Source organism: Dermacentor variabilis, chromosome 4 (assembly GCF_050947875.1).
Source record: "Dermacentor variabilis isolate Ectoservices chromosome 4, ASM5094787v1, whole genome shotgun sequence".
Lineage (NCBI taxonomy): Eukaryota > Metazoa > Arthropoda > Arachnida > Ixodida > Ixodidae > Dermacentor > Dermacentor variabilis.
This window is the reverse complement of record NC_134571.1, coordinates 170,464,873-170,481,880: the sequence shown is the minus strand read 5'-3', so window position 1 is coordinate 170,481,880 and position 17,008 is coordinate 170,464,873. Positions and strand designations below refer to the sequence as shown.

The 17,008-nt window shown below is 47.8% G+C and overlaps 1 protein-coding gene across 1 annotated transcript in view; it reads left to right on the top strand.

Moving 5' to 3' along the window:
• Positions 1 to 13,689, top strand: part of LOC142579941 (high-affinity choline transporter 1-like) — a 39,250-nt gene extending 25,561 nt beyond the window's left edge. The window contains exon 9 of the mRNA XM_075690621.1: positions 13,398 to 13,689. Within this exon, the coding sequence (XP_075546736.1) occupies positions 13,398 to 13,602 (205 nt within the window). The 3' untranslated portion in view covers positions 13,603 to 13,689. The remainder of the gene's footprint in view (positions 1 to 13,397) is intronic.
• Positions 13,690 to 17,008: the final 3,319 nt, after the last annotated feature.

The following is a 17,008-nucleotide window of genomic DNA, read 5'->3' as shown; positions in this document are numbered from 1 at the left end:
GGGAGGCTTGGTGTCACGCTACCTTGGAAGTTGTCGCCGCTGACACTGAAGGCACGACTTCCCAGCGATGAAGAGCCACTGTTGTCCTTGGTGGAACGAAAGCGTGAGCATAAAAGCGTAGTGTCGCGCAAGACGGCCTGTGCGGCGACGATGGCTATGTGCGATATGGCGCCAGAGTAGCGCGCGCCGTCTGTATGGAAACCAAGCGCTGCATGAGCGAACGTCTGTCTGCGGCGGCTGCTGTGAATCCCACCCACGCGCTGGCACCACGAGCTGGCTCTCGCGATCTCCGGATTAGTGAGGCAGTGGTGCCACACTTCGCTCCGTTTGAAACGTGCCACACGAGACTGATTGCCTGCGCCAGCCAATATATCGCAAAATGAAGGGAGTATCGTAATCACCGAATTTTTTTTGCGCATACATGAACCATGAATGCTGAGTGCACTTAGTGGGTTCCGTGTATCAAGATCGAAGTGTGCGCTCACTGACGGGACGTATGGACACACAAACGATCGACTACGACCAACCTTGATGCCGGCGCAGATATCCGAACGATTCGAAAACATCTCGATCAGTCTAGGCGCCCCTCCGCAACCCAGCGCTCTGGAATAGTGGACATATTGTTCTTGTATATGGCTCACGTATACAAGGACTCAATTCGCCTCGTTGCCTTGTTCGGCAGATATCTACAGGGACACCGTTGCAGCTCAATTCTCCACGTTGTTGATGGCGTACATCGGTTTATCTTGGACATAATGTCCGAAATAAACCGCTGCTCATCAGAGCTGCGTCGGAAAGAAAGGCACAGCTGCACAGGGGCACTATTCGCAACAACTAAAGATAAAATCTCCCGATTTCAAAAGTATCCGAATTCGTACTAATGACATAAATCACATAATCAGCGATGTAGCAAAATTAATAAACAAGTACGTCAGGGTGGGTCTGGGGAACACCACTGCAGTCCAGTTCGTGATATTGCAAAGCTGAATCCGCAAGCTGAAAGCTGCTGTACCACTGAGTCGGTTTGCGTTTCTTGGCGAGGAAACGCTTGGGTGCCTACACACTTGCGCTTAACTGAGATTATACATAGAAACGCGCTACATTCCAGAAAAGTTCCCGTTCACCTTTCTTTTGTCCGAAGAAATTGAAATAAACACTGGTATTTTACACGCCAAAACCATGATTTGATTATGAGGCACGCCGTATTAAGAGACTCCAAATTGATTTTGACCCTCTGGGTTTCTTTAACGTGCGTCCAATGCACCGTATACTGGCTTTTGCATTTCACCCCCCATCGAAATGCGGCTGCCTCGGCCGGTATTCGTTCGCGCGCCCTCGGGCATAGTAATCCCACCGCAATAGCCACTGCGTAACAATGACGGGTAAAAAAAGAACCGAAATTCGAATTCTTAGACTATGTATACAGCTACTTTGCGCCAGTCAGCGCGGAGGAGTTGCCCGTTTCCAAGTTTGGCGAATGACGTCGCATCGATACTTCGCGTGCGCTTGGCCAAAAAATTCGGCACTGAACGGCAGTGCCGTTGCATGCTTCACGTGCGGTCTGGGCGAGTAAAACAGGGCCCGTGTTCACAAAGACCTCTTGGGCTAGAATTGTTCCCAAGAAAAAAGTCGGCCAATCCTGATGCTGGACGTACCATTAGCGAAGGGCGCCAACCAAGGGCAGAGATCACTTAGAATATGAAAGGTTTGTGTGAATTCGGCCCCAGATTTTCTCGATTACATTCAAACTAGTCTCCTCGAAAAGACATTCGCAAAAGAAAAAGAAAAGGCGGCATTGTAAATTTTTGTGCCGGCGCCAGTTGTTCGCTTACTCTTTTAGGGCCGCATCTGATTCCAGAACGGAGATGTGCGCTTTCGCAGAGAGAGAGAAACGCATTCCATTCGGCCGGTGTGCTCCGACGCAATATTATGTAAACATGTGCTTCAAGCAAATCGTTAGAGGCGTCATAGTTACTCGTACGTTTCGAAGTAATTTCGACTGCGTCGGTTTCAACACACTTTTATGCTGTTTCGTCTACTTATTCTGCTCTATAGATGGGGTTCTGCGCAGTCGTGCAGAAGAATATAGATTCACTAGCTCGCTTCGATGGTACTCAGTGCAAACGTGGCTGAGGGCTCGCTTTTATATCGAAACATGCAATGACTGTGTTCAATACGGTGTAACATAATTCGGTTTTAAACAAAATGGGCTCCAATTCATGTAGCGAAGGTGGTTGGCCAGCGAAGCTGTGTGGTGTCACTTGATCCTATAGACCAATTAGACGGAGCCTATTACTGGGTGCTGCCGAGCCTGAGCGCGAAGCCGTCGTGCACATTGACGTTGTTGTTCCTTTCGTCGTTCATCCTGTTCGCGCTGCTCTTCAGGAGTCCTAACTGTGCGTGGCTCGCTTTGGGTAGGAACCGCTGCGCCCTGCCTATGGCCTGAGCACGACGCCGTATAGTGTATACTGACGTCTGTTTCTGTCGCCGCTGCATAATGTCACGTGGTGGTGACGTTGAAGAACACAGTAGCAACACAACACAGCAGTAGCATAACCTGCAGTGGCCGCGAAGCGGTAACTGCAGCTTATACGATGGCATTTCCACCAAAACGATATGCGCGAAGGTGAGTGGGGCGAGCTTCCTGGTTCTCTTTTTTTCCTCGCACGGCTGGCTGTTCTGTTATAGCGTTGCAGTAAACTGCGCTGGGTAGCTTGGTCGGATATCAATTCACAAATATTCTTTTTCTTCCGTTTCTTTTTACTCCAGTATAGCTTGACCTGGCGAAAGCCTTTCTCGCCACTTGCATCTTGCAAGACAAGGTGACCGAAGCAATGCGTCCTCACCAGTGCCGGACAGTCACACTCACCGTCAGGTCACGCGATTAACTTATCTTATTTCGCCGTTATTACGTGCGCTACAGAGCACATTCAAAGAAATTGGAGTATGCTTAAGCTTCGCCTTCCCCGCAGGGGCGTATGCGTAAGCACGCCTTTGGTGTGTCGCGACACCACGTACCCGAGCACACGAGGTTTGGACCCTCCCGCGTGTAGCCGTGCGCGGCTTAACCGTGTCTGGGGAAAGGGGGATCCTGGAGGTTGAGCCGATTCTGGGTGTCTGTACCTTTAAGGCCCCCCGGCGGAGGCAACACACCTCTTTGGCCTCTGCTTCACATAGACGGCACCTCCAGACTGACCCACCTGGAGGAAATCGCCAGTCGCCTTTTCCTGTCCTCTTCTCCAATCTTCTGCTTTCTCTCCCACTTTCCCATCTTTCCTGTCTTCTCTTCACTTCATATTACTTCCGTATTTCCTGGCGGCAAGGGCTAACCGTGTGTGATATATTCAACCTTGGGTATATACAATAGGTTATAGTGGCGCTGTATAGTTGGCGTCTGCAGGTTTCTTGGAATCTGTAGCGTCCCCTTGTTGGGCTCCGTGGTGGGTGGCTACCACTGCCGCCGAATTTTGAAACCATCCAATGGCAGAAGCGTTCCCGCGACTTTCAGATCGGCCTCTGAAAAGAGGTCGCACCGAATCAACTTTCCAGTTCTTTTTAAAACCAAGCGAAGAGACATTTCCGAAATACCATGTTTTTCACAGTGAAGGCAACACCACCGTTAGAGAACTGTCACCATTCACAGTATCGAAATGCCTAGCAAACACAATTGGATCGGGTTACAAGGCCTCAAGGATGGCTAGCGGAGACCTCCTCCTTGAACTGACCAAGAAAAGTCAACTAGAAAAGCTCGCCGAACTCACCAATATCGGTGACATCAAAGTAACAATCTCTCCACACCGCTCACTCAACACTAGCAGGGAAGTTATATCTGAAGAAGACTTCTTGAACCTCAGCGACGAAGAGCTACTCGAAGGATTTCAGGAGCAAAACGTAATTAATGTTCAGAGAATAACACTACGACGAAATGACCAACACATCCCGACTAAACATGTGATCTTGCCATTTGGTAGTAGCACTGTCCCTAGTTCACTGGACGCAGGATATCTGAAAATCAACGTCAGACCGTACATACCCAACCCAAGGCGGTGTTTCAAGTGCCAGAGGTTCGGGCATGCATCTCAATCATGCAGAGGAAAGGAAACATGCGCGAAGTGTAGTGCCAACGACCATCCATCTGACAACTGCATTGCTCCTGCACAATGTGTCAATTGCAAGGGCGATCATCCTGCTTACTCGAGGAGCTGCCCTTGCTGGAAAAGAGAAAAAGAAATAATTGCAATCACAGTAAAGGAAAAGATTTCATTCTACGAAGCGAGGAAAAGGCTAGGGCACTTACCTCAAAAAAGCTATGCCAGTGTGACGCGGCAGGGGGCAGCGTCACACCGGCCTCAGGAATCTACAGGGTCCACGTCCGGTACCCCTGTAGAAACCCCAACCGCCCCCTTGGTGGCTGCAGCCAGTGCTTCTCCATCAGCAACAAAGAGGGCCCAGCAGACCAGAGTGCCGCAGGGCCCGAAGTTGAACCGTACTCCACGGCCCGAGACGCGGGTCTCAGCGCCTGGCTGTCGATTGTCCAGCGCCTCGGAAAAGGCGATGGAGGTCGATCCGAAAACCCCTGCGTCATTGACGCCAAAAGACCCGCGTTCCTTGGAGCGCTTACAGAAGGATAAGCATATTATACCTTCGCTGAGGAAAGGAAAGGTAACCTGAACGGGGGGGTTACCGCCTTCCATAAGAGTAATCAGCTTTTAAATACATGTCACCTACAACTCGTAAGCTCACACACACAAGTAACTTTTTTTCCAATCCCAATAACATGGCTTTCATCATTCATTGGAATTGCAGAGGCCTAATTCACAATCTAGGTGACATCAAAGACATTATAAATAAGTTATCACCAGTGACATTCTGCCTTCAAGAAACGAACCTAGGACCAAAGCATACACATTTTCTTAAAGGCTTTACAATCATAAACGACCGCGAGCCCTCCAGTCGTCTATCAGGAGGTGTCGCTATTGTCGTTCAAGGCGGCATCCCTACACGGAACGTTTCACTAAATGCTGCGTTTGAGGCAGTAGCTGTCACCGTTTTAACTTTTAAGACTGTCACCATCTGCTCGTTATACATCCCTCCCCATACCCATTTCACAACTCGAGATTTGGAAGATTTAATTGTCCAGCTGCCGGAGCCTTTTGTTTTAGTTGGAGATCTTAATGCTCACTGCACTCTTTGGGGTAGCGATAAGAATGACCAAGAGGACAACTTATCGAAGATTTTATTTTGAATAATATCTGTCTTTTAAATTCAGGTGAGCCAACTCATTTTTCACCGAGCTCACGTAATTTTAGCTGTATTGATTTAGCATTTTGCTCTCCAGATATCTTCAGCGATTTTAAATGGGACTTACTGGAGAATCCATATGGCAGTGATCATTTACCTACTTTAATCCACCTTACATCAACACTACCCATTATATCCCACAAACCACGCCACTGGAAGTTACAAATGGCCGTCTGGGCTGTTTTTACGGAAAGTGCCAGGGTGGAGGAACTTATTTTAACAGACCTAAGCATTGAGGAAATTAATGAAAAGTTTACCAATTGCATAATTTCTGCAGCTTAAAAGGCCATTCCGCAATCTTCTGGCGTGGTTCGGAAAAACCTGAATCCTTGGTGGACACGTGAATGCACCGTAGCAAAAAAGCAGCAGACCAAGGCCTGGGGAATTTTACGCAGATACCCAACTCAAAACATTTTTCGCAATTTCAAACAAGCCAAAGCGAAAGCCCGATTTATTTGGAGACAGGCGGAAAAATTGTCTTGGCAGAGATATGTATCTACAATTAATAACACCGTCACATCCAAAAGGATGTGAGACCAGGTCAGAAGTTTAAGGGGGACTACTCACCGTACACGATACTCATACTCACACCTTCAGGCACTCAGACAACACTACAAGAACAAGCGAATATACTTGGGGAACATTTCTTTAACGTCTCGAGCTCGGCTAAATATAGGAACATGTTCTTAAAATACAAACTGTCGGCAGAAAAAGAGAAACTACCAACCACTTGTATGTCAAGGGACGAATAAAACGCTCCATTTACGTTACAAGAGCTTAACAGGGTTCTCTGTACTGGCAAGAAAACTGCAGTAGGTCCTGACCGGATCCATTATTCCATGCTTGCACACCTGTCCCCAGCATCCGTAGATGTTCTCCTTAAATTTTTTAACAAAATATTTGAATCCGGAAGCACGCCAAAAAGTTAGAAAAACGCAATAGTTGTGCCTTTTCTAAAACCAGGTAAATCCCCCACATCCCCAAGCAGCTTTCGACCCATTGCCCTGACAAGTTGTTTGGCGAAAACATATGAAGGTATCGTAAATGCCAGATTAACTTTCACGCTTCATATACGGAACTCCATTGATTCTCTTCAGTGCGGCTATAAAAAAGGGTGTTCAACGACAGACCACCTCGTCCGACTTGAACACGAAATACGTGAGGCATGCGTACACAAACAGCACTGCCTGGCAGTGTTCTTCAATTTAGAAAAAGCCTATGACACCACGTGGAGGTTTGGAATCTTACGTGACTTCGCCGCGTTAGGAATCCTTGGCAAAATGCTAAACTGTATCGCAGATTTTTTGTCCAACAGAACATTCCAAATCCGTTTAGGCACTGCGCTCTCGCGCACGTTTTTCCAGGAAAACGGCGTGCCACAGGGTTGCGTACTTAGCACAACACTCTTTATTGTAAAATTGAACTCTATCAACAAAGTCATTCCCACCTCTGTTATGCACTCCATATACGTCGATGACCTGCAAATAGCGTGCCGAGCCTCAAACTTACCAACATGTGAAAGGCAGCTCCAGATAACAATAAATAAACTAATGGGGTGGGCTGAGAAAAATTGCTTCCGCTTCTCTACTCAGGAAACTTCTACAGTGCTATTTTCGCAAAAACGAGGGTTGTACTTAGACCCGGATTTAAAATTGAATGATTTTGCGCTGCAGGTAAAACAAGAATATAAATTCTTGGGAGTAATCTTTGACAAAAAACTGAACTTCCTTGCCCACATTAAATCACTAAAGGTTAAGGCAGATGAAGCGTTGAATATCCTCAAAGTGTTATCTCATAAGCACTGGGGTTCCGACCGAACGTTTCTTTTACGTATTTACCGGTCTCCTGTGCGTAGCCTTTTAGACTACGGCGCCATTGTTTACGGCTCAGCCAGACAGTCCTACATCCAACGACTTGATCCAGTACATAACCTTGGACTGCGACTGGCCAGTGGTGCCTTCAGAACGTCGCCTATTCAAAGTTTATACGTTGAGTGTAATGGACCCTCATTACAGCAGCGCAGAGCATTACTCACAGTCTCTTACATACTCAGGATTCAGTCATCACCGCAACACATAGCTACAACATCCTCACAAAATGCAACTCACGCCTACACTATACAAATAAACCGAACATGATTAAGCCGCTTGTCCTGCGATATGAGGAGTATGTCCGGGATTACGACATTCCTCGCGAAGTGCTCCGGGTTGCCAGAAAGCCAAAGCGTTTGCCCCCGTGGTACGACTTTGAACCGTTGTGTGACTGGACATTAAGGCCCAAACAATGAGACGTTCCTTTCCTTCGAGCGCTTCCTAACCTTACGTGCGGCCACCTTAGAGCGAAGGACCGATGGAGTAAGTAAGCGTACTCTGAAAGCTCCCTTCACTTGTCCTCAAGTAAGGAGTGGTTGCCGCATGCCTGGGTTCGAGATTATCTCTTAAGAGCTTTACGCGAACACCATTATTCAATAAAAAATGTTGTATCGTCGCAAAATCTTTAAATTGAAGAGCTAATATAGAGAAGCGTGGACGCTTTCTTCTAGTTTTGTTTACTAAACTTTAAAAAGTAGCGCATTACAGTGCAAAACTTGATGTGCTCCAGCAACGCTGGCACGCCGGCGTCGCGCAACGCCTAGCAACGCCTAGCAACGCTTCCATGCCGCACGCGTGACTGAAACGAATATGCCTGGTAAGACGTACTGTGCTCGCGCTTCTCCGCAGGTGGGCGACAGCGCGCATGCGCAAGCAAACGTCACGTGGTTAAAGGGACACTAAAGTGAAAAATGATTTCTTCTGCATCAGTAAATTACCGTTCTACAACGCCAAAAACACCACTCTTACAACGATAAGACGTTTGGTAAGCCAGAGAAAGCGCAAGAACGAAATACGGGTGGCGACGCCTACTTAAGTTCCCGCAACTGGGGGTTGTGACGTCTTCGATTTTGATGGCATCTTCTAGGGCCTACTAACTATATAGGGGTACAGATTGGCTACATTGTGTTCTAAAGGAACCAAATATTAAACATGGCAAGTTTCAGGAACCTTTATTCAGCCAACGCGGCCCAAATGCGACAACATACTTTGGAATCCCTGACGTCACGTTGACGTACCGGCGCTGGCGTTTCGGCGCGAAATTCAAATACTGATACTTGGACCTTCATTTTCTCATCTAATAATCAAACTATTGTTTGGAAATGACTGCCTGCAGTGTTCTCAAACAACGCTTTATTAGTATAAACTGATTTGTTGTTTCGCTTTAGTGCCCCTTTAAGCAGTCAGGTGAAGCGCTCGTTCAGGGCAATGAGCGGCGTAAGGACGCATGAAGGTAGCTTTGGAGCAACCTTATGCTGAGGAAGCACCAAGGAAGCCTTCACCGAGGGCCCCTCAGTAAGGAAGCTTTCAGAGTGACATAAGGTAGCCTCACCGCAATGAAGGCTCAGTAAGGAAGATTTCATTGTTTGGCCCTAACACATTTAAAGAAGAAAGACACCCCACGCGAACACATTATACAAGAATTCCGTGCTCTTCAGTACAAATATCAAAATAACAGGCAATATTACACTGATGGCTCTAAAACGAAAGAACTCGTGGGTGTGGGGGTCGTAACGGAAAATTGGGAAAAAAAGTATTCGATTGCTACAACATGCCTCTGTTTTCACGGCCGAAGTTATCGCTATATGGGTTGTTGTTAGATTATCGCTGATAAACATAAAAATGCATTCATATACACAGATTCTTTAAGCACACTGAAGGCTATACATCTGAAATCTGAGTGTGAATCCCTGATTGGAGACATTTTAAGCATGGTGGCTTTTAACGAATACGGGAGGTTAATTCGTTTCTGCTGGGTCCCAAGCCATGTTGGCATACCGGGTAACGAAGCAGCTGATAGATATGCATTGATGGCAGCGCACAAATAAATTACAAACACAACACTCCCATATAATGATAGCATCCGCGCAATTAGAAAAGCCTTCACGGTAAAATGGCAGCGCGAATGGGACCGTTGTGCCGACTACAAGCTACATCTCACAAAACCCATAGTTGGCGAGTGGAAGTCATGCCATCATCAGGAGCGGTTCATCGAAGTAGTTTTATGCCGACTACGCATTGGGCACACACATCTCACACGCAATTACTTACTTACGAAAGAAGACACACCAACATGCGAGAAATGTCAACAGCCACTAACAGTTATGCAAATATTACTCATATGTACGCAGACTGAAACACACAGACGAACACTTTTGCACAAATTATATCAACTACACATACCTCTACACCCTGCTTTAATTTTAGGTGATGATCCGCTAGTCCCATTATGTGACGTCCGTAAATTTCTAGACGACACTGGATTTTTACATAAAATATAGATTACTAACACAGCTTTTTCCTTTATAAACTGGATTTTAAAACACCTCGTGTTTGGCCTAGCATAGCCTTAGCTGCTTTTGCGCCATTAAACCCCATTTAACTAACCAACTAACTAGCTTCGCCTTCAAGAGTGGAACGCGATAGCGTTATCGCACTCCGTTTGCACCGCCTACTCAAACGATATATGCGAGCCAAACGTCGCGATCGGCTCGGAGAGCCGGGCCGCGACGCGCCATAAAGGCGCACGCGATCATGGGGCGAGTGGCGCGCCACGTGTCGGGGCAGCGCCGTACGATGCGAGGAGGGGGTCTTCTGTGTTTACCGCAACATGGCCCTGCGTGTGCGCAGAGCGCAGAAGAAATGTAGCGGACACGTACTTCGCTACTCGTGATACTGCGACGTCTGTAATTTACATGGTCATAATTACCGATATGCACCACAGTATAACTTTCTGCGGCAAGTTTCCAAGGCAACACCGCATTCACTAGAGGCGATTTTGTACCGCTTTCAACGACCGAACTCGTGGCTGAGTGGTAGCGTGTCCGTCTAACAGTACGGAGACCTTGGTTCGATTCCCACCAGCCCATCTTGCAAGATGTTTTTTTTTATTTAGAAGTGCCTTCCGGCATTTATCGCTCACGGCAAACGCTGCTGACGCCGACGACACCGGCTTTTCTTCCACACGAGCTCCTTCACGGTGTCGCGTTAGAACACCAGCATAACGTGGTGCAGAAACGGAGCAGTAAACGCACTAATACGCGTGACCAGGCGGTGCAATAGTTCGGCTTACGAGCGGCAGTGAGGACGTGCTGATCGCTGTCATTTGCAAATAAGAGATCTAAGTGACAAAAAGACTTTCGCCATGCTAGAGAAACTCCTCAAAATAAGGGACCTTTATTTAATATTCACGAAACAACAAAGTAGGCGCCACAGGGACTCGAACCCCGGTTCACAACATGGGAGCCAGCGACGCTACCGCTGCAACTTGCCGAACCGTTTTTAGAATTGTGTTGCCATAGCAAAAATAAGGACGCTCAAGGCAAATTTCCGTCGGTGGCCTCGGCGTCGCCGTAATCCGTATAAATTCCAACTTCGGGTAGATTGCGGCGACACGCTTTGCTGTAGATGCGAGAGAAAGCTTGAAAAGGTCAGCCGCGAAGGCTAGTGGCTCGATGCGGCGGCGGCTTCTGGCGCGCGCTATAGGGAAGAAGCAGGGAGGGTTCGCCCCGTCTTCTCATGAGTGCAAGGAGGGGGTAGGAGCTGGGAGATGTGCGCGTGCTAGAAAGGGGGGGGGGCTGGGCGTGATCGCCCGCGCCCTACCTTAGAGTTGGTCTGTGGTGCGTTCGAAGACTAGGCGATCCGAGATAGGCGATGGATTTGTGTACACTGTGTTCTCGCGTGTTTAGTTGACAGTGAAGAGAGATGAAGTACGAAGGTGAATTCGCACGCGCACGCCGCTGCTGCCGCGCTATTCGTCACGCCAGCATTCGGACAGCGAGTGTCTGTGGTCATCGAGAGAGATATGTTCGTTTTTGCCTATGCACGCGTCACAATGTGCACAATTATTAAGGGAATGTTTACAGCAATCTATGCAGCTTATAAAACTACCAACCTTACTTTGCATAGCTGTCCAATTTGCTGTCGCAATCAGTGCTTCGCCTTTCGGACGAAACTGCGAGTTTTGTTTATTAGCCACAGGCTCAAAATTGGTTGGGCCTTTGCCGCAATACTGTTGGTAATTTGGCGTTTTGAGAGACCGGTTATTGTGCAGTTTACGTGCATTGCTCCAGCGTTTTATGCTTTACCGTATTTAACACCTAGAGCCACTTCTTTATGACTTTTTCTCGTTTTAACCTTGCACCGCACTATAGTACTGATTGCTGTCGAAAGGTGCTAGGACACATAGATTGTCCCGCTTGCGTGCGCAGGATTCCACATAGCATATTTTAGGACGGGAAAGTCAGCCTGTGTGAGAAGGAGCTTTGCATGTTTTCTAACGACTGTAATGGGAAGGTAGCGCGAAGGCCCGACGTAGTCTTAGACACTTCGTAACCGAAAGGTTACTCTAACCTCACCACGAATAAAGGATCAGTAAGCCGAAAAAAGCGCGAGGATGAAAGGCTGGTGGCGACGCCGCCTTGAAGTTTACGCACAAGCTCGCGCCGTGACTTCACAGGTGGGCGGTTCCTTCTCGGGCTTAATTTGCTATCGCCAAAAGTGGAGTTCATTGTATTATAAATGAGGCAAAAACTACAATTGGCAAGTTTTGGGAGCCTTTACTGAGCCATGACGGCCAGATATAAAAAATAAACTTTAATATCTGTGACGTCACACTGACACATCGGCGCTGGGTTATCCACACGAAAAAAAAATGGAGCGGTACTTCAACCTTAACTTTCTCTCCGAATGATCAACATATTTCCGCGAAATAACGAAAATATAGTTTTGAAATAGCTTATCGGGACTAAACTTGATTTAGTGTTTCCCTTCAAGTGTCATTTTAAGCGCGGTGATTGCACTAAGTAAGCGGTCCCTCCCTTGGTAGGCGACGTAATGGACTGTAGTTTGCTGCGATCGCGGACGCGACAGTTGCCGCAGACAACCTGCTTACCTTGCAGGTTTTGTATTGCCCTTCATTGTGAGCTTTCTGCCCACACACAGTTTGTTCGCTCGATATAGTGGACACGGCTCGACCTTAGAACAGTGGAACATCGGGGAAGCGAGGACCTGTATCTGTGGCATTTTAAACCCTGTTCGCGAGCACCTCACCTATGGGGCAGTAGTACGTCGAAGTATGGAAAGAAAAGCTTGGGGTGACTGAGGAGTTGCACCGGAGTTGAGAAGCGGTTGAAAAAGTATGAGCCCGTTCTCATTTCTTTTGATTTCCGCCAATATCTCGTATGGTTCTTTTGCACAACTTTCCTTTGCGCCTCACTTGAGTATAGCTTGGTTGTCTTTGACGTACGACTTGCTTCAGTGTGCCTTAGAAGTACTGAATGCTGGACGTGTTGGTATTCCATAATCAAGAAAGAATGGCGCGACCACACGTTGACGAGAAAGAAAAAAAAAATGAGCGGCGCTCGTTCGTGTTTTTCTTTCTCATCCCTGTGTGTTTGCGCCATCATTTCATGAGTATTCAGTTTGTGTGCACCTGAGCTTTCGTGTTTCTCTTGTAATCGATAACTATTCTTGTGGAGTTATTCATGCTCTTGCATACAGTCTCCACTTTCTCCTAGGAGCCAACGTGCGATGCTTGTGGATCGAAGAAACTTTGGAACACTTGTTGTGCCCTTACTCTCAGGACGACATTTTTAATGAGGCCTCTTTCTGGTGACAACTTTAAACTAGCTAAACTCCGTAGAATCTTGGTTTCAGCTAGTCGCTGCAGGTGTCATATTTCTGACAATGAAAGGCGCCAAAATAGACGCGAACAAAGATGTCCAGTGGTACGTCTCTTTCTCCGCGTCTATCTTCCGCCTTCGATTTCCTGAAACAAGACTCCGTATCATTTCCTGATACCAATATGTACACCCGTCGATGGCGTGAAATATTCGTACAAATGTGCAGATCAAGTGCAACTGTCTGAGTGATCGGTTAAGTAGTCCTCGTGTGCCTATTCCGCTGTGCGCGCTCGTCATTGTCGACCTCCCTGCCTCGACTCGCCTTGCTTTTTGTCTCCCCTCCTTGCCAATTGAGCGTCTCCGCAATGGGTGTGTCTTGCAGAGCTGAAGTTACGTCCAAAAGTCACCGGTCACCAGCGAAGGGTGACGTCAGCAAGGACGCGAGCGATACGTCGACCAGCAAGCGCAAGCGCAATAAGCACCGCCGCTCCAGCCAGGAGTCAAGCAAGTCGGCGCAAAGCGTCACCCCGCAGCCGGCGCAACCGTCGGCCGCGCACGAGCCCACAACCAAGGCGGAGCGCCACTGAGCTGCCCTGGTGCCGCCGCATTCGCAGCTAATGCCACGTTGGTCGTGGTGGCAATGATAAAGATAAAATGCGCTCGTCTCTTGGGAACCAGTACGACTTGGGTATTTATGCACGCAGCCGGTCCTCTATAACTCTTAACCACGCATTGTAGTACGCTTCCAGCGCTGTAAGGTAAAGGTCCAAGAGGATGCACGCAAGTAGCTGCAAGATATGCGCAGCCGTAGCAGGATCCATAGAGGTGTCCGAAGTCAACCGATGCGTACACGAGACTGGCCATGGTGAGGCCGCATGTCCACAAAGTTAGTTTGTGCGGGGTAACGAGGCGCTGTCGCTGCTGGCCGGTAGTGTTCCTGTTTGCAAGCGTCAGTGATGCTTCTTTGTCTGGACACGCAGAATATGCTAATGGTTCTGGGTTGACGAGGCGGGACGGACAGAAATTCGCTGCTTACTTCTTCGGGGCGTAGTTATCGGGTGTGAACACTATAGCACATGGGCTGAGGACAACGGATATGCACGGAAGGAGGCGCGGCTGCTAGAATTTTCATTTGCACAAATTTACGGTGCCAGCGCAGCACAGAAAGGCGCCATGGCTCATGAACTAAGGACGTGTAAGTGGAACAAGACGAGGGATGAAATTAGGCTGTGTTGCCTGCTAACGTGCCCCGACTCACTTTGTTTTAGAAGTTATCAATTCATGTTTCAAGTACATACAACGATAATATTCTTAATTTTCTAGGCCTGTGCGACAGGTGATATTCCACTGTCGCACGTAATTGCCAATATTCGATTGTTCTTAGGCATCAGACGTTCGCGAAAAACGGTATTCACCTGCATTTCAGGTTCCCACATCCTTGCGATAGAAGACATTCGCCTTTCCGTCTCATACACATTTTCATTAGCGAATCAGATAAATGATTCTTGGAATCGCTTACGCCATTTTTCACTGGAATAAAGGCTTATTCTCTCCCTTTCACACGGCTCTTCGTTCTTCTTCGACGCCATCTTGCTGCCACAAGTTGCGTCCGACAACACATTGCCAGGGAACGCAGCGTGTTGTGTGCACTGTCGCATATCTGGCTCAATCCGTATTGCGCACGCGCGCTGCCTCTTACAGCTGTGAGGCGCGCACTGTCACGAACCATTTAATTTGCAAGCTTGCACAAATGAGCCAAATAAACACGTAGGTTAATTTAAATGGCCTTTGGTTTCATGAAAGCCGGCGTCCCACTGCGGTATCGGATTAAGCGACCAATCATCATAGCATTGGCGCCACCTGAGGCCACAACAGCAAGAACTGCCGGACCATTCTTTTTAATTTCCTTCTTCTTGACTATATAACGTTTTAATTGGTCACTCTAAGAGGCATGTTGTGATTGCAACGTCACACGTCCAGTACTCAAAAGAAGGGCTTTTGTTAGCAACCCTGCGCCTCGTGCAAGTTTAGATAAATACATATGCTGCTGCAGACGAATTGCTGTTTAGTGTTACGGCATTAGGAAAGATGGAAACTATAGGTGGAGTTGTATTCACTGTGGCACTGCGACGCTAGAAAACTAGTCTGTAGCTAAATACAAAACGCATTCAGCACGTGCTATCAGCTTAACTTCAAACGCTAACAAGTTGAAAGCGAATAAGCGGCATTATCGGCGTTTCCAGCTGCCACTGCATTTGTAACATTGGATGAATTCAACCTTTAGAAAGCGTATGATGGGTGCACACCATGCTTAAGCACCAGCTATGAATAGAATATAGCTCTCAGCTTCGGTTACAAGAAATAGGTGTTCTGATTCGTTTTTTCAAGCGAAGCTTTCACTGGATACCCACCCAGGTTTTGGGTAGCTGCGGCTGGTTTGGTTTTTACCTCGGCGGATATCATTGGGAAACATATACATACACCTATGCAAACTTCGCTCTCGTGTTTGAGCGCGTTTACAGTTACAAGATGCAAGTAAAGCAACTATATATATATATATATATATATATATATATATATATATATATATATATATATATATATATATATATATATATATATATATATATGTCAATTATCCCGAATTTGTCGTAAAATTTTCGACTTCGGTCTCATGAGGGTGCGGGGGCAAAGCTCAACACTTAAAGACGCCTAGCACGTCATTAGAGCGATGGGAGGTACAGCTGACCGGCCGATACCCTGGCGGGACAAGAAGCTCTCGTCCAGCAAGTACGTCGAGCCGCCATGGCCAGTGGAGCCCTGGAATGAGGACACCACCCACTCGACATACCAATAACATTGACATTCCTCACCAAATATTGGAAATAATTACGCAAGGTAAACGCAGCTAGTCTGTTTATACTCAATGCATACAGTTCCCCCCGTTCGCGAACGCACTGTTTTCAGCACCTACTAACAGAATTTGGTAGGTTTGGACGGGTTCGTGTGGTGGCCGTCGACTTTAATGCTCCGCATACTGCATGAGGTTACGTTAAATCGCAGGCTAAAGGGACCCGCTTATGGAATGCCATCTGTAACATGAGATACACACTGCTTACCGGCCCAGAGCACCCCACTCGGATGGGCAACAGCGTATCTCGTGACACCTGCCCTGACCTTACCTTCGTGCGCAATACTGGCCCAGTCGTTGCGCACGGGCCTTTAGAGGAGCACCTTGGTAGTGACCACTACATTGTGGCGACCACCTTGTCATTACGGGGTGCGCGCAGGCCCGAGCGAAATGTGCGTATAACGGATTGGGCGAAATTCAGGGAACGTCGCCAGGACCCACCTGAGCGCAAAGGGTACGAACGCTGGCTTGACTCTTTCGCACAAGATGTAGAGGCCACCACGAGCACAGTGCGTACCACAACCGAGACACCAGACATAGACCCGCATTACCTTCATATTTGGAACGCCCCCATAGGGTTGACACGACGATGGAAACGAAAACGCCTCAACCGCAAAATTAGGAAACGTATAGATCAAATTACACGGGAATCTCGGGATTATGCAGAGATCCTTACGAGGAATAACTGGCGAGGATTTTGGGATCGCCTCTCAGGCACATTGAGCACAGCAAAAATGTGGTCGATTCTTCGCTCACTCACAGATCCCACCACAACAAAGAGAAAAACATTTCGACAGCTGCACATCCTAACGCACGAGTACAGGGACGATGTCTCGACACTCCTCAGAGAGCTAGAGAAGCATTTCATACCCACAGGCCCGCCGCCGCAGTACCCTGACTATCCTTATGTAGGCGAGGCGAACGAATTGCTCGATGCAGACATCACATCTGACGAGGTGCGGTTGGTCCTACAAGACCTACGCCGCAACACGGCACCGGGAGCCGACCACATCCGTTTCGCCACCCTTCGTAACCTCAGTGACGCGGATATTAACCACCTCACCCATATCTTCAATGATTGC